Source organism: Dendrobium catenatum, unplaced genomic scaffold (assembly GCF_001605985.2).
Source record: "Dendrobium catenatum unplaced genomic scaffold, ASM160598v2 fragScaff_scaffold_853, whole genome shotgun sequence".
Classification (NCBI taxonomy): Eukaryota; Viridiplantae; Streptophyta; class Magnoliopsida; order Asparagales; family Orchidaceae; genus Dendrobium; species Dendrobium catenatum.
The window spans coordinates 6137888-6156786 of record NW_021319315.1 but is presented as its reverse complement, the minus strand read 5'-3'; the positions used below and the strand labels follow the sequence as shown (position 1 = coordinate 6156786).

Sequence of the window (18899 nt, the reverse complement as noted above, 5' to 3'; positions counted from 1 at the left end):
TATTTATATCTCCTATCATATGGCACGAACATCTGCTTTCCCAGAACCTCTAGTTGTGTTTTTGGATCCATAACTTCAACTTATGTTTTCTTCTATTTGCCTTTAGTAAAATGTGTTGCATTAAAACTTGTTAACCGCTGCTTCTTCCAATTTATTTACCAAATTAGCAGTGTTATAATTCATCTCTGTTGTCTGGTGCGTAAAATCCTCCATGATGGGTAACAGACAACAATTAACCTCATTGTACATATAAGAATAAATGTGGCTGTAAACCCTTTAATTTGTGTTTTGACCCATGTTCAAACATGATTTTCTGTAGTTTTCCATCTAAATTGGACATCTGTAAGTGATAAAAGCTAGACCAGTTAGCAAGTCATATTTCACCATTGTATTATTCATTAATGTGATATTTAGCTTTTTCTTAAATACGAATAAAGTCTAACGAATCAATATTTTTGGAATGGAAAGTTATAGCATCAATCATGAGCTCACTCACAATATAAATTCTGCTGTAAAAATTTTTTAAAGATGCGTAGCAATCGATGCCTGTCTCTGCTCATATACAAGAGAAACTTTGGCAGAAACCAGCAATTCCAAGACCCTTGTAGTTTGACTCGTGCTTATTGATTCATGACCTGTTTACACAATGTAGGCCAGTAGAAATAAGTATGGTGACGTAAAGAACTAGGAATTTACATCGTCCATTACCCATCAAAAATTTAGGAGTTTAAACGTACAGGTTTGCAATTGATTTACAAATTGTGATAAAAAAGGGCTAACCATTAATAAACTCTCTGCACCATCCAATGATTTGGTCACGATACTATTACCTCCGCAGTAACCTGTTCAGGATACTTTTTTGGGATGGAACGTCATCCCCATCATCCTTTTCTAGTTCCATGTTGGCTTTTGAGAGCGCATCGGAATACAGAATTCAACTGCTTCCTTAGCTTTGCATTTTCTAGTAGCGAGCTTATAACCATCCTCCTAATCCCTTCATCTCCTGTAGCTGGATCATCATCACTGATGGAAATTACATCTTCAGAAGATCCGAGTGTCTTCATTTCTGTCAGGTCAAAGTTGGCATCGTCATCTTCTTGAGCAAGTAATTGTGCCTGTATCAGGAATCGCACCCATCAGATTTTTTTAAAAAATTGTTTAAAAAACCAAAAAATAAAAGTCATTCAAAAGAGAAAACAAGTATAATGAATAGATTAAGCATGAAATAAGTTATGTTTAGAAGATAAAAAAATCTGACGCAGTTGACCTGGTGGCCAAGTTAGAGTAGCTTAATCATCATCATCATCAGATTTATTCCAAAAATATAGGGTTAGTTTAATGAATCTGCCATTCATTCCTATTATATGAGTTAACTTCATTTGGGAAAATCTTTTTACAATATTTTTGTTATCTTAGATCCGCCCCTTATTTCATAGTCATTCAACATTTATTTTATTAACCTCTTAATGGAGCATCTTCTAATGGGCAAACCAACAAGTCAATTTTCCACTACATTAGCTACACACTGTGCCTTAAATATATAATCATTTCTCAGCCTAATCTTCATAATTTTACCACAGCTATCTCAATATGCTTATTTTGTTACTCATTGGACAACAATGACTGTTGCATCGCGCAATACACATATCCATACAGAATTGAAGTTTAATTGCAATTTTGTAGAATTTAAATTTTAAGTCAACGTGTAATTTTTTTATTCCATAGTACTATAAAAACACTTCTCTAACTTAACTCACTCAACCATTATATACTTATTTAGATTCTCACTCTTCTTATAACCCTGTTAGAATAGTAGATGTATCAAATCCTGTTAATATTAAGAAAGGTAGAGATAGGCCCAAAATGACTTGGTTAGAAGGTATTAAAATTAATCTTTTTTTAATAGATTTTTTTAATAGATTGAGAAGAAAACATGACTCTTAATAGGACAGAGAATAAAAAGTACTCATTTACCCAACACCACGTAGTGGGATAAACGCCTATTATTGTTGTTTTTGTACTCTACTTTATGATAGACCAAATATGTTTAAACCTACATAGCTAAGTATCACTTAATCTCTCAGTAATATTGACTGATATATTCTTAATTTCAAATTCTCAAATTTATATACTCGATCTTTATTCTACTATAATACAAAACTCATTATCTTTTAGAAGCTTTTATCAGTTGATTAACATTTATTATTATTTTAATAAAAGTTCCACCAATGATGATCTTCTGTAAAAATATCATTCTTGATGCAAAAGCTTTCATGAAAGAGTGCACGCAAATAGCACCTTGGAAGGAAAGAGTTAGTAGAACCAAAAGCTATTACTCAGCTCTAAAAAGGAATGAACGTTACGATTCCCAACTAAACCCTAGTAATTGCAAAGGATTGTTTGATGGCAATAAGAATAATGCATTCCATTGTTCTTGCAGTAGATCTGAAAAATACAAATAATTAAGCAATGATTTCAATTATGGCATTTAATAAAATAAATAAATATAAAAATCAGGATTCAACAACAAGAACCAGAATGCATTAAGAAGATTATAATGATATAGATTAGATAATTATGGAATTTCCAGAATATCACCTCCGCAATGAGGAGGCCTATACGGTTATCAGAAGTTGCCAGGAGTTCTAAAGCATCAGACAATGATGCTGGGTTGATATTAAAATGATCCTCCTCTGTAGAAAGAAAATTAATGCTGCATTCTTGAAGTTGATGCCAAAGAATTTCACATTCACGAAGCAACTTCTTCCCTGTAGATTTTGCACGTTTCCACCTTTGTTCCTTATTTTGAAGAACTCTCTGGGAATTTTAATAAAAAAGCATTTATTACACAGATTGGATCAACTATTAAAAAAGTCGGGAATACAAACGATTTATATAGTGCCCACATTTTAACCAGGAAGTTCAAAGAAATATTTTGTGCAATACTTAATGATATGAATAACTTAAACGAAAAATAAACAATGGGCATCATTATCATCACAGCAAGTCCTACTCCAAATTTTCGGAACAGCTTCATGAATCCTTTGCCATTCAGTCATTTTAAGTGTTGCACACACTGCAAAAAAAAAGTGTTGCACACACTGCTATGTAGATATTTTAGCACAACTTTTACTGGAGTGATATTCTAGGTCAATCATTTTCTGTCATATTACAATCACATTGATTCTATCTCGATGCCTTGTGCATTTTGCATATTATGCTCCCCCATAAAATGCCCAAATCACCTTATAAGTTACTATCTTTAAAAATGAGCTACTCCTGCACTGTTTTTAATATTTAACTAATTCACATTTACTCATTCTTAGCTAGCACACATCTCAATTCACAAGCAAACTTGATTATTTCAGATTGTTTTTTCACCCAACACTTGACCTCCAAAAAAATAGCCAAACTCATTGATGCTTTTTAAAATTCTTCTTTTAAGGAGTTGGTGATATTATAAAAATGACAGTGGATCTCAACATAGCTTTTTGCAACGGACCATATATTTTTAGTTTTTTGCAATGGAGTTTTGATTATGAAGCTTTCATCTACTTCAAAAGTAAATCTCACATAACAAAATCATATCATACTAAATAACATGAATGAAAATAACCCCTAAGTTTAATACATGCTATATCCTTACCCCTTAGCATCATAAAGAATCATTTATTTATTCTATGACAATTATAATACAATTCTTTGCTCCTTGATACGTGTTTTTAGTAACTTAAGATACCATTTATATATGCATTTTCTCCAGCTTGTCCATCCATCTATTCTAGTGATACAATATCATATTCATTTTCTATGTTAAGACTATAAATTCCCTCAACTATCTTTGATAGGATTTGGCTTTGATTTTCAAGATTGGTGACTACCAAACTCAAGATCCATTCATATTTGATTTTTCAACATTGGTAGCTACAAATTCTATATCCATCCACACTCAATTTTTATAGAAGAAGGCTGATTAATTTAAACTCTATTTACACTTAATTCTTCACACCTAGTACCTCTCGATATAATGATAAATGGTGAAGAAATCAATGTATTCATCATCTAATAACAAAAGAAACAAAAAAAAAGGAGAGGAAGAAAAAAAAAGAGTACATCTGAAAAATAAAGGGAGTCATTCAAGTTCTTAAAAAAGAAACAATTATTGCTATTTTTGGTTTTAGCGGAAGAAGAATCTCTTGGTACTAATGTGTATAGCTCTCATTCAGAATTTTGAAATACAAGGGAGGGATTAACCACAATATCTCCTCATGTCCAGCCCACACCTTCAAAATAGGTGACAGTTTATCTCAGCTAGATAAGGTTGTATTTTTGTTAATATCTCCAACTTTATAAGAAATATAATGTCTTCTAGTATCCTCTTTGAAGTCTAGTAGATTATTCGATCCATATGCAGTCATGGACAAAGGCTTCTTTAAGCCGAATCAAGTAAATCAGGTCATCTTTTGTAGCTCTTTTGATCTCTTTTATAGTTTTTTGTTCATTGTACTTGCTACTAGGTTGATGCAAATTCTTCTCTTAACATTTTTGACAATAATGAAAATCCTATGATTTTTTTTTTTTTTTCGTTCCAACCTTTTCCACAGTTGCCTAACATAAATTAGTCTTCATTCTTAGAAATACAGTAGGAAGGCTCAAATATGCAAACTATAAACAATTGTTGTTAGTGATTTGCATGCTCCCACATAAATCACAGTTATACATGCGTTCTGTTTACATATATTTACAATTCATGATACCCTAGAAATCTATGTGCTTACTGCGTGTTGACCCTCATGTTATACCCAAAGGAAACAAAAGGAGATGAAAGCAAAGTAGAAATCCAGCGTACATACCTTATGCTCGGCGGATCCACGAATTCTGCCGCAAATCCAGCTGAAATCGGCGCCGATTCTATCAAATCCCATAAATCTTGCGACTGCATCGATCTCACTCCAACTCTCGTCGTTAAAACCCAACCAAATGAGCTCTTCCTGCGCTCGTTCTCCACGCTCGACTCTCGTTCTCCACGCTCGATCTCCACTGCCCGAACTCTCCAGCACCGACATTCCCGCTAGTCGTCGAACCCAAGATCTCTTCCCGTCGATCCCTTCAAGCCCGAGAGAGAGAGAGAGAGAGAGAGAGAGAGAGTGCCGAGCTCACCTTCCCTGTACAATCTGCTCTACCCGACCTCCTCTTGCCGAGAACAAACCGACGCTAGAGCCCCTTGCCCGACTGCTCCTCTCCAAACTGAAGCCAATCTCCTTGCAACGCCGAACTCCCTCATTTCTCCATCCCGTCGAGCCCACCTGAAGAAGCCGAACATCTCCTAGCCTCCTCTTGTGAATCAAAAAGCAAACCTCACGATTTCCCATTCCTGAAGGGAACCCGATGCGACACCTATGACGAGGTAGGCGAGTGATCCCTCGATCCACGTGCTAACACCAACAACCCCGCGAAGGTACGAATTTTTCTAAAACTTAGAATCTCGCTCTCAATGTTCGTGGCGGACCGGAAAACCGCCCATGCATGCCTTTATTGCGCGTGGTGGGATGGGACTCCGGTGCGGCACCTACGGCGAAGCGGGGTCACTCATAAGTACCCCCGAGCGGGGGGAAAGCAAACTGCTTTTTCAAAAAAATACTTTTTAAAACCCCATGCACGCCTTTGTTGGCGTGGTGGATGAAAAATAAAAAATCACCGCCGCGGTATCTCACAAACACCAACCGTGCACGTCTTTGTTGACGTGGCGGGTAGGCGGCCTCTGGGTTTTTCCCCTAAACGGGGGAGGACGCCGAGAGGCTGCCGAATTTTTGTCTAAAATAAAAACAAGGACTTGGAACAATTTGGAATCTGGACTTGGTCAAACTCATGGAACTGATATTTGAGCTTGAACGAACTCAAAAGACAACAAGGGACATGCATTTGAACTAGAACTTTGACCTTGAACTTGAACAGTGAAATGGACTTGTATTTGGACAAAACGCAAATGATTAACAAATAATTGAATCTAAATGAAATAAGTTCATACTTGAACTTGATTGGAATACCGAGTATGACTTGAATCTTTTGGGATCTAACCTAAATGAACAAGGGACTTTTAGCAGTGACTGATGTACTACATGAGCCAAACATCATAACAAAGTGCAAGAAGAATGCCGAAAAATGCAAATTCCCACGAGCTGATATAGGAAATCTATTATACACTTAATATGCCGTCTACAAAAATGATGCAAGGAAACTACAATAGATAGTAACATCTACTGGCAAAAAGCAGGAGATTCGTTAGTGCACTACAATCCATCTGTAGAAATAAGTAGTGCACGACAATCTACCTGTATAAAGCAGCAAACAACTCAATCCAGAAGCTTCTACAACACGCCACCAGATCCACAACATTCATATTAGCGGACAGATGGCGTTTCGTAAATATTCCAAAAATACACCCGCACATGCACCGTCATTTGTATACACATAGGTACACAAAAAGGGGTATACTATCTAGAACCCCCATGGGCCCCGGCGAGCGTGTTATTAGTACACACGTGACGTCTAGGGATGTTGCGCGGGTCAATAAGTGAATTCATGTTCGAACCCGATCCTTCTATACAGGTCAATAGGAGTCGACAGGGTTTGAACCTTCAAACAAATACATGGTTGTGGCGACCAGTGTATTTGTTTTAATACATTCATATTAGGCCTTCAAGCCCTATAATCAATGGAATTCACTAAGGCATAAAGCCTACGAAACCCGATCCTCTGTCGACAACTCGACAGAGTTGAAAAGGTTCAAAGCATAAATATTTTTAAATGACCCCAAACACCCCGATGATGGCCGTGTTGAATGTTTATCTCAACCGGAGGGGTTCACAAATACTTTCAAGCTCCACCCAAATACCCACAAAATCCAAAACTCCATAAAGCCCAAAATCCAAAAAAAATCTAAAAATCCCAAAATTTTAGATATTTAAAATTAAAATAATCCATCGAACACTTAAAGCAAAATCCATCCACCCTCCGCAACAGTTTGCCGGGGTGGACAAATTAAAACTACTTCAGCTCACATAGAGCTAATGCCTGGTCAAAAATATCACTATGATTCATTCTGAAACAATCTCCTGCCAGTAAGGATGTGGTACGTGTCCTCTAACCGGCGGTTTTACCACCAAATGGAACCGCAGGATAAACGGTTATGACCCGGGGCCCTCTGAACTGAGTGATTTTGCCGCTAAATGGCACCACGAAATACCGGTTATGGCCAGAACTAATACGCTCCTTATTGGCATAAAATCTTTGAGATATGAATCAATAGGATATAATCGATAGGGCACAAAGCCCTTTGTTAGCTAAGGTGGATTCAAATTTGTCCCCTTAGACAAACATTCACCTCAGGTCTACAAGGTCCCCTTGGACGAAGCAACCCATGGCTGCCGACAATGATCCTTCTGTCAGGTTGGGTCGACTACCTCCTCTGACTAAGTAGACCAAGGACCACAATGGCCCGGGACGATAAAACAATGAGATCTTGATCGGGTCTATCATCCATTCCCCCACCATCCGCTTTAAGTGCAAGATGGTGAAATTTTTATTTTAAATATCAAATCTTCCGAACCCTTCAAATTTCAAATACCTAAACCTATGCTGCTACTATATGTCAAATAACATGTATTATCTACGTATCTGATTGACGACTAGCCTTAATCGAAAGTTCTCTCTCGTGATCGGGAGGGGTAGTTAACTATAAGGGCTTGCGCCTATAGGAAACCAGAACTCAGATCATAAAGTCCTCACAAAATGAGGACGAAATCTCTGGGTTGTGTCTTATCTATAAACCCATCTGCCTTCCCAAAATTTAACCTGGAACTTATTCCGTTAAAACTCCCTCGTTGAAGAAAAAGCACAAACGTAGTTGCGGGCGGAGGCCGGGGTTGAATTTTCGAAGCCCACACTGCGTGAGGATGAGTTAACATTACTTCTGTTGGACATTCCATCCACGTAGGATGCGTGTTCATGGCATAATCCAAGTCAATTCTATACTTGAAAATGCGATGAGATCTTAAATTACATGCTAATTTATAATCACTATCATCATTAGCATTCACTCCATTACTTGGGGTTGGCTTTATACGTTCTCATTCTCCATTCATTCACATTAACTGCTACTTGTTTTAAATTCATTTAATCTTTTTGCACAACTTTTATTCATATTTTGTTCTAATTTTTTACTTATTAATCCTACTTATTGACATATTCTCTATCCTTGCATATGCCCAATACACTTAAGTCTATTTGCCATTCTCTTATTTTTAGTAGTTGTTACCCCCAAAAATTTCTCTCATATAAAACCATTCCTTCTAATTTTACCACATAACCATCTTAAAATTCCCTTTCCCACAACACTAAAAAGTTTCATATCAGAGCCTTTATCAACCAACACTCCAACACATATATGTAAAACCTAGCCAAAATTTCATAAAATTTAATTGCTAAAGTTGAAAGACAACAGTAGAAAGATGTTTTGAAAGTATATATGAGAAGAAAACAACATTTTTTTTTTAATTTCAATGAGCAGAAAGTGTTAAAAATTAATAGGAGATACAAAGCGTTCTAGAATGAAAAGATGATTAGGTAAAGAAAAATTGTCATATCGAGCCACATAAATGAAGGAAAAACAAAAAAAAAAGCCTAATCAATTATAATAAAGTATGAAATGAATGAAGGAATTAAATCCATTCCCCATTAGCAAAGAAGGGTTGGCAGAGAGAGCAGCAGGAGCAGTTTTCAAGCAAAGGATCAGCAAACAGCAACAGGAGCAGGTTTCTAGTAGAGAGAAGGCCGGCAGATGTGAAAGTTCCATAATTCCATATGCTCTGATTCATTTGCATCCAAGAGGATTTTTCCTAGGAAGATACGAAAGTTCCTATTTATCATTTCTTTCAAGAGCCTAGATTTCTTCAAATATTGCAATTCTACATTTACTTATCTATAAGGCTTATTGTTAGTATTTGGAGTTTTCATACTACAATGATTTGAACGACCTCTTCGAAGAAATAGCAAGGGTTGTTGTCTAGCCTAGAATCGCTTCCCACATATGACATCAAACTATTGCAGGCCAAGATATTCACAAAAATAGGGTGAAAGTGTTTAATATCTTAGCTTTACACAAGATCCAATACACAAATAAAAAAAGAAGCGTAAGAAATATCAAAGTTACTGTGGAAAATCTAAAAAAAAGCTACGATGACTAGCCCAGTTGAAATAATTCCACTAGCTGATTTTAATGGTTACAAATAATGCCCTTCCCTAAGCCAAGTCCAGTTGAAATGATTCCACTAGCATATTTTAATAGTTACAAGTGATACCCTTGCACATAATTGGGGAAAGCATTGATATAGTATAGTCAAGCAATGGTGCTTCGAAGATCATAGTTGGGCAATGATGATCAGAGGGTCGTAAGGAGAATATGGTAGGAAGTCTGTAGATAGGAGAATATAGTAAAGCAATAGAGGTCATGAAATCATAATCGAGAGGAGGTCGAAGGATAGTATTCGAGCAAAGATAGTCGGAGGACAGTAGTTGGATGACGGTGGTATAAGATCATAGTGGGGTGATGTTGGTTAAAGGACCATAGTAGGGCAACATTGGTTGGGAGAGCATAGTCAGGCTGATTGAAGGAGCATTATCAAGCCACAATGTTTGGATGGCTATAATAGGGTAACAGTGGTCGAAAATCATAATCAGGTGATGGAGGTTAGATGACCATAGGCAAACAACAAAAATAGGAGGATCATAGTCATGTGATAAAGGTTGGATGATCCTAGTTCGGCAATAATGGCCAGGAGACTGTAGATGGGCAATAGTGGTGAAGAGACTGTAAAAGAGTGATGGTGGTTGAAGTACCATAATCAGGCGATGGTGGTCAAATGACCATAATCAAGAAATAGTGATCGAAAGACTATAATCGAGTGATGTTGGTTCAAGAATTATTACCGAGTGATAGTGGTGGAAGAATTGTAGCCAGGATACCATGGTAGAATGATTATAGTCAAGCGATAGTGGCTGAAGTACTATAGATGGGTGATGGTGGGAGGATCATAATCGTAAAGCACATGACAATGTTTGAAAGAGCGTAGTCGAGAGATGATGGTTGGTAGGTCATGGTCAGGCAATGATAGTCCAATGGCGATGGTCTTTCAGTGTTAGTTGAATGGCGGTGGTTTGACAACAGTCAAAGGATACATCAACCATAAATACACTTGATTAAGCATGAATCTTGATGCATATTGAGATTGAAAATTTTTAAAATTAAATTTTTTTAGCTCAAGAAAAATAGCACGAATGCATGAATCCCGCTTTGCAGCTGTAGGATTCCATTTCCCTTAAGTCAAATTACAATTAACCAGATTTCTCCTGAAGGTAGTGTCAGGGTTTAATTAGATCTGGGATCCTTACTTTCCACGAGCACAAGCAATCATAGTTAATTACCCCTCTTAACACATAAGAGAAAACTCTCAATTAAGGATGAATAAATTTTAGATGTTTTAGTCTCAATTATGGGGAAAATGGAGGTAAACCCGATCAAGATCCCATAGTTCCGTCATCCCGATTATACCGTAGGTCTCAATCTACCAACACTAATAATCATTTGACCATAGTGTCTAGGGAATCTGGTTAGCAGTCATGGGTCTTCTCCTCTCAGGGATCCCGGGTAAACTGAAGTGGTTAGATGTGGGTTTTAATTTTTTTGGATATTTTGGAATTTACATCTATTAGAATACCCAAAAATTGATTTAGTTTTGGATTTATGACTTCATTTAGAAGTAACCTAGGATTTTGAATTGGAGCGGGTCTTATGACTTCTTTAGGAAGTAACTCAGTTATTTAGATTTAGATTGGGACTTACGGCATGCGTAGAAAGTTACACTGTGATTTGATTTGGAATGGGACTTACTGTTCTATTTATGAATTAACCAAAAGATTGGTCTTACAACCTGACTCTACAGCAAGGCTGCCTGAAGGTTTTAATTGTTTAGGTAGGTCTTATGACTTCCCTTAGGAAATAGCCTAAAAAATGGACCTTATAATTTAATCCTTTTAGAGTAAAATGCCCATGAATTTGTATGTTTTGTAGAAGATCTTATGATAGTAATTCCACATGCTTTCGACAAGGGATTAGTATCATAATTAATATATTTTAAAGCATTATTTAAAGATAGAATTCTCTCTTGAGGCTTTTTTCCTTGATTTTTCAACAAGAGATACCTGTATGATTAAATTTGGGTAGGGACTTATGGCTTTCATTAGAAAATAGCCTAGTTAGTAGGACTTACAACCTCTACTAAAGGTAGCCCGAAGATTTCAGTTGGGTGGTCTTATTGCTTCCTTAGAAGTTTCCTAATGATGGGTCTTACGACCTAGCCCTGCAAGCTAAGTGGCCCAAGTGATTGGTCATACAACAAAGCTTTATAGACTAGGATGCCCAAGTGAGAAGGTCTAAGGTTGTATTATCACCTAAACATTTCCCTCAAAGGTCGGACTTATGACTACTATTATAAGTGGTCGGTGTTTTAATTGGGGGATAGAGGTTAGGTCAATTTTACCTAAAACTTTTTCATAAGATCGGACTTATTGTTTTCCTTTAAAAGTTGTCGGGTAGTAGATCTTATAACCAAGTTTTTATAAACAAGGCTGCCTGGGGATTTGAATTTCATTGTGTTTGTTGGGGAGATGTCAATTGTTTAGGATTTGTTACATGGAAAGTTTAAAAGGTTTGTGAGTTGGTTTGAATTTGTGATTTTGACACTTCAAAGTTTTAACATTAGCGTCAGTGTTTTAGTTTTTTTGTACTTGTAGCTTTTTATTATCGCAGTAGTTCACTACTCGACTCATTTTCTGACACTGTTACTTTACTAGTTTTTCAATACTTGACTTTTCTTGCTTTCAAGTACTTTTGTCTTACTCGTAATAGATTTACCATTCTCCAGCATTTTGATTTTTTTTTATTTGTGACATACTAACATTTATTTGTTTTGTTTGCAGGTACGTGGTACTTGCAACGATTCAGGGAGCTCACAGATAGCTAAAGGAGTCACTGTAGAGTGTTGAAAGTTTCAATTTGTGTTGTGTGTGTTGATTGAGTTGATTGTTGAGTTTGTTGCTTAGAGAGTCTTGTTTGAGAGTTTCTTGTTTGTATTGTTATAGTTGTTTGTCAAGAGCTTGTATATGTCTGATTAGTGAAAAACAATATTTCTCTTTCTGTATTTTTTCTTTCATAATTTAACTAATTAATTAACCAAAACAAATTTTCTAATTAATTTTATTAATCTCAATTTTAAAACTTTTGAATTTTTTAAAATTCTCGGATTTAAAGTTTTCATTTAAAATGCTCTATTTAAAACTGTATGATTTGAAATACTATTATATTTAAAGACTCTTGGATTTAAAATGCTATTCAATTTGTTTAAAATTAAATCTACATTGAGTGATCAAAAATCAACTCTAAGTTAATGGAGGAGATAGATGATTTATTGCAAGTCTTACTATTTCATTAGCTATAGAAAGAGTGGTGATGCTTTGATAGTCAGAGACTTCTAACATTTCAAAGGGAATAACATTTGAAATGCCACGACAATTTAAAGTCTTCCACTTAATGTTACATATGTTGGAATCTTTTAAAGAGAAGTCTCATTTGGAGACATTTGAGGCACTTTAATATAGTCTTTGGAATGAAATGATAACATCCAAGAAGCTCTCATTTATGTTATATAACATTTGAGAGAATGATGAGTAGGATAAAAGTAAATGGAAGAACATGCTCACCCCTTTGTTCTTATAGAAATTTCTTTGGTAATACGCTTTTAGTAGCTACTTAAATAAACTCAATTGCAATAACGTTTTGCAAAAGTCATTAGAGGATCTAGAGGATAAGTGTTTGTAACCTCTCTAGAATTTGTCCATACTAGGAGATGTGCTCAATTCATTGAGTTTGTTCAATTCATTGAGAAATCGGAACGACATTTATCGTAATTTCTTCCTACCCGAACCTAAGGTCGATGGCGTAGGGTCTTCGAATTAAAATCATCCCGGCCGGATCTATAAGATACGACGGTCCGGGATCTTCAAATTTAAAAAAATCATCTTCCCTGATTAAAAATCAATGGCATAGGTCTTCAAATCTTAAAACCATCCGCCCAGATCTAAGATCAATGGCGTGTGTCTTCAATTTCAAAACCATTCGCTCAAATCTAAGATCGATGGCGCGGGTCTTCGACACCTACTTGAAAGTCTCCTCTTTTTTTTTAGATATATAATATTATATAAATAAAAATAATAATATATTATGATATATATATATATATATTATATATATATATATATATATATTATCATATATTGTAATATACATAAAAAAAGGGTTTGAGTGGAGTTGGCTCGGGAGCTTGGGTTCGATCGGAGAAGGAGCACAGTCAAACAGTATCAAAGGAGTCGAAGGAGCCACTCGTGTAATCTCTATACCTCCTGTGATAGAGCCGAACAGCAACTAAGGGGCGGAAGAAGCAACGCATACAATCTCTACTTCCTGCGAAGCAACGAAGTTGAACAGCAACGAGGAGTCGAAGGAGCGACCGTGCGATCTCTGCCCTCCTGCGAAGCAACGACATCGGACAGCAACGAGGAGTTGAAGGACAGATTTGTGCGATCCCTCCCCTCCTGCGAACCGAAGCTGACCAGCAACGAAGGATCAGAAGAGATGCGTTGCTTGCTTCGTTTTCTTTTTTTTTTTCAAATTTCATTCTTATTTACTATTTTTTTTATTAGTCAACAAATTCAAAACCATTCAAAGTCCGATTTGACAAAATGTATAATAAAACTAAACCTCTAGACTAGATGAACCTAACAACACCAAAAATAATCAAACCTGACTCAAAATGATCCCAAATCAAGCGCTTAAAATATAATTGAAAACTTTATAATAATAATTGGATGACCAAATTACCATCAAATTGTGCAAGCTTATTATTAAATCAAGTATCTCAACGACACAAATTCAATGAGCCTAGTATCACTTGATTACAACATCATTAAGGCACATACATGCTAAAAAATAGTTTATGATCAAAGAATCAATACGGATCATCCAATTGAATATTTTGGATTCTAGCTATATTTACAAATAATAGATTCTTCTTTTTTTTGCATGAAAATTTTAACTGAAGAAAATTAAAAGTGGGCGGGGATTATATCAAATGTCATCACTAGCTGACACAAACAATCAAGCTATTTAAGTTAAAACAATTGGCGGAAAGAACAATAAATTAAAAAAAAAAAAAAAAAGTCATAAACATTTGCTTGTTTTGAATGTATAACTAAAATTGAGTAAAATTACATTTTCAGAATAATCAAGAGCAGTTTCCAACAGTTTTACTCATACAAGGCCATGATGGCTAAATTATAAAATAATCACAATTATGTGCAATGGTATAATAATACTTTATGGCAACGTAGGGGCCATTTGGGATCACTTCTTTTTTATTTTATTTTATTTTAATATAAAATTAGAATATATTTGATATCCTCAATAAATGTTATTTTTATTTTTATTGAATATATCATGAGATGGTGATTGCATGTGGCGATGCATCCAGGGGCAGTAATAACCAGTGGTCAGTTACAACAGTCAATGGTTGAGATGGTTTTCAATGAAAATTTTGAAGACACAAAAAAGATTTTCTGAGTATTTTTAGAAAAAAAACTTGATTTATTTTCGAAAGCAACAAAAATTATTACAGCAACAAAATAGATACCAAACATGCTCTATGAAAACAATAAGAAAAAAAAAAGTAATCATAAACAGCCCCTTAACTAATGCTATAGCTAAATTAAGAAATTCCACTGGTTCCTAACCAGTTCAAAAAAGAGTTGACTGCTCACCACGTCGAGTTTCTTTTCCATGTTGTATTTTTCCTTCATAATTACAAATGAAACTAAGCATATGATTGTTGCATTTGCATTATGGTTGAGCTTCATCTGACAGGTGAATATTTAGGCCGCTGAATTATGTTCAAAACAAATATAGTACTATTAAAGGTTCTAGGTGAGGTGGATGCCAGGAGCTAATTAAGCAGATGGTAAGCTAATTAATCTTTATCATGAAAAAGCAAAATTCTTTACCTCCAAGTCGCCCTTTTCTTTAGTAGATTGGTTTAGCATTTCCTTCAGCTCTTCTTGAGACTTTCTAAGAAACTTAACTTCTTTCACGAGAACTTTAACATCGGCTTTTGATTTCATCTCAAGCTGCTCTATATGCCTTTCTAGAATAGCAATATGTTCTTGTTTCGTAGACAGCTCTTGGTTTAAAATGTCTTTCTCGCAGCTTGCAGTTGTGTTTTCCGGCTCTAAACAAGTATGTTTGCTCTGGAATAAACACATTAACAACAATATTAACTAAACAAGAATGATCTATTATTAAACTATAATGACAATGAAAGTAAAAATGGAGAATGGAAAAAGATAAGCAAACATGTTCAACCTTGAATTTTGATTCCAACTCCAGGTACTTCCTTTGAAGTTCATCCATATCCCATTGAGTTTGAGTGAACCTTTCTCTTTCAAGTAAGATGGCTTGCTGAAGATTTTCTTTATTTCTCTGTTTAGTGTCTTCAAGCTCCACTTCTAAATCCTTCACCTAAATTCAAACCTTTCAATATCAGTGCTGGTCTTCTTGCTAAGATAATAAATATAGAACTAAGGAAGATTGTCACAAACACAAGTAAGCCAACGGAAAGTACACATGGCAACACTAGTTAAAAAAAAAAAGAAACTATCTAGCTAGAAAAAATGAGCCAAGATAATAAGAAGATCATGGACAGTGACAACCTTCGTTGTAAGATACTCTTTTACTGTCATTTCTTGGTTTAATCGTGCTATAATATCATCCATATCTGTTCTGGCTGTTGATAATCTTCGTTGCATGGTAAGGAGAACTCGATTCAATTTGTGCTGCTGATCAACAGGAAGAAGAATCTGCACATCATTTGCCAACTGTGTTTCTGCATTACTCGGAGCTTCCATGGTGCTTGGGATAACAACGCCATCAGAAAGAACAATAGAACCATCCCAAACTAAGCTAGTAACTCCAGGCATTGATAGGTCGTTAGCCCAAATAGAACTTGCATCACTGCCAATACTATCACTGGAAAGCCTCCTAGAATGACAAGAAATCTTGTCGTGATCCTGGTTTGCATTGGAATCAACAATGTCTTTCTGAAGGAACATCTGCTTGGAAGAATTTCTATATGATGAATCACCTCCTGAACAATTGCTGAATTTTCTTTGAGGTAAATTAGCGTTAAAGAAGTCCCCCGGTTTATCAGGCATAGCAGGCACCACCATGATACCATTACTGATTTCTCCTATTGAGCGCAGTTAAATTGTAAACCAAAACTCAAGTAAAAAAAAAACAAATCCATCAGAATTAATTTCAGAAGAGTACCAGCATCAAATTTATTGAATGTATTGTCATTAGAAACATTTGAGGCTATCGATTGAGGCATTAAAGCTATTGCTGAACACTCGGCAGAAGCACTTGAACTGGATCTCCTCGAAAGATTAGACGGAGCATCTTCTAAGGTGCTTGCTTCTAAAGTGAGCTCATTGGCATACTCAAAAGCTGGAAAGAATAATAATTAAACAACGTATGTATGTTTATTCCCTGAAAGTGTAAAATAAACTTAGCCTAAAAGTAAATATTAATCCAAGAATTGCTTTAAATAGCCACATAAAATAAGCTAGATGACACCGGTAAAAAATAATTTATCAACCGGAATTCAAGATATAGATGAACAAAGTTGTATTCAAATTCTATAAGTAACACATACATGACCTTGCAGCAGCTTCTAGCTCAAGAAAAGTAGCAATAGGAGCACTTCTTGACAAATCAATGTCAGAGAGTAGCTTTCCTATCCATTCCTCTAAAGCTCGCCTTCTCTGTGAGAAACTAACAATTTTGAGATGATTAATTACAAAATGCCCACCAAAGATAACAGAGGCATAAAAATTAACAATAAAATATAACCCCTAAATTCATTATTAGTAGGGTCGTAAATGTAACGAGTAGAGCTCATTCATTTATTTCCTTGTTCAAACTTATTTACTAGTTTTGTAATCAAATTCAAATCATAATCAAACATTAATCAAGCCTAACTAATTACATGCTTGATGTAATAATTTACATAAAAATGCTGATTACTAGACATAAATGGCTTTATGAAGGGAAGTTCAAAGATTTATAAAAAAAAAATTAAAATACATAATCAGCTATTTATTTGATATTTACGTCATATTTCTATACAAATTTTTAAAATGCATTAATAGATCATCAAATAAGTAATTGTTGACTCAATTTATTGAAATGAGTCAATTCAGTTTAAATTGAGTCTAGTCGGGCCCAAATCAGATTTCATTGGACTCAAATCAAGCCTCTAATAGTTCACCCAATTCAGCCTAACCCAATTTAATCTTTCAAAATCAGAAAAACCCAATTTAACGGTTTAAATTACCTTAAATTTGCAAACGACTCTAGTTGTACCCGTCAATTCCTAGGATTTTTGAGATTTACAACGGCTTAAAATCTTTCTCTGAGATGTCTAGAGGGTATAGGAGCAGGCATTCTTCTTTGGGTGAGCAAATCAAATAGATGAGAGATCAGTGTTGGGATTTGTTTCTTGCGGGTGATAGGGAGAGACACCGAACCGAGTTCATCCTGCGTGCGACCAAGGCGGAATTGAAGAGGAATTTTGCGTTCGCTTCTTCAATGGAGCATGAGCTCTTACATGCGACCTGGCAAAACCGAACTGCTCACCGTATTTTGTTTGTTCCTTTTCGAAGAGATGAGCAGCCTAGGGAGTTCAACTAGAATAGCCTTCCCCTACGTGCGACCCCGTTAGACCAAGCGGCTATAAGTGACAGGGACTGGGGCTTGCGGCTTCTTCCAAGGAAACGAAGCAAGAGCAGTATAGGATCCAAAATTTTGAGCTTTGGAGGCCGCGGACTCTCCTCATATATTCAAGTAGTTTTAATGAATTATATTTCAGGAGAAATTTTTAGAATGCAAATTAGATAAAGATAAGACACTAACTAAATATTTCACCCTCATATGCGAGGATTTTAAGATATGAGTTTAGATTTCCTATAGGCACAAGTACCTATAGTTAATTATCCCTCAAGATAATGAGAGAGCACTTTCGATTAAGGCTAGCCATTAAATAGATATTCAGTATGTAGTGTATAATAGCAGCATAATTAGATATTTAAAATTGAAAATTTTATCACCTTAAACTTAAAGCGAATGTGGGAGAAATAATGAACCCGATCAAGATGTTATGGTTTTGTCATCCTAATGAGTCATTATAGTCCCTAGTCTACTAAGTCAGAGAAAGTAGTCGACCCAACCTGACCAAAGGATCCTTGTCAGTAGTCATAGTTGATTCATACAAAGATACTTTAAAGACTTGGGATGAGTGTTTGTCTAAGGGACAAATTCAAATCAATCTTAGCTAACAGACGACTTTGTGCCATATTGATTATATCATATGATTCATTACTCGATGGAATTAGCCATAAAGGAACATACACTTTAGACATGACCATAACATAATGGAGTCCTTCAACCAAGCCATCAGATCAGATGGTCGCGGTCATAATCACTCACAACATGGAGTTATTAGGCTAAGCCATATATTTTTTGTGAAGCCATTGGGCCAAGCCAACAATAAGAGGACCGATCATAACCATTTACCATAAAGAGCCGTCTGCAAAGAGCTATTACTTGTGTTCAAACACAAGGTGATTTGACCAAGTATTTTCCTATCTCAATTTGATTACATCAAAGATCAACTTTAAGC

General features: G+C 35.6%; 1 protein-coding gene across 2 annotated transcripts in view; it reads right to left on the bottom strand.

Moving 5' to 3' along the window:
* Positions 1-500: 500 nt before the first annotated feature.
* LOC110107402 (PX domain-containing protein EREL1) overlaps positions 501-18899 on the bottom strand; it is a 37650-nt gene continuing 19251 nt past the window's right edge. The window contains exons 5-11 of one of the 2 annotated variants that reach the window (XM_020837658.2): positions 16875-16983; positions 16490-16666; positions 15874-16409; positions 15527-15682; positions 15169-15411; positions 2599-2817; positions 501-1115 (exon numbers count right to left, since the gene is read on the bottom strand). In XM_020837658.2, the coding sequence (XP_020693317.1) occupies positions 882-1115; positions 2599-2817; positions 15169-15411; positions 15527-15682; positions 15874-16409; positions 16490-16666; positions 16875-16983 (1674 nt within the window). In that variant the 3' untranslated portion in view covers positions 501-881. The remainder of the gene's footprint in view (positions 1116-2598; positions 2818-15168; positions 15412-15526; positions 15683-15873; positions 16410-16489; positions 16667-16874; positions 16984-18899) is intronic. The other variant, XM_020837659.2, reaches the window with a different exon arrangement.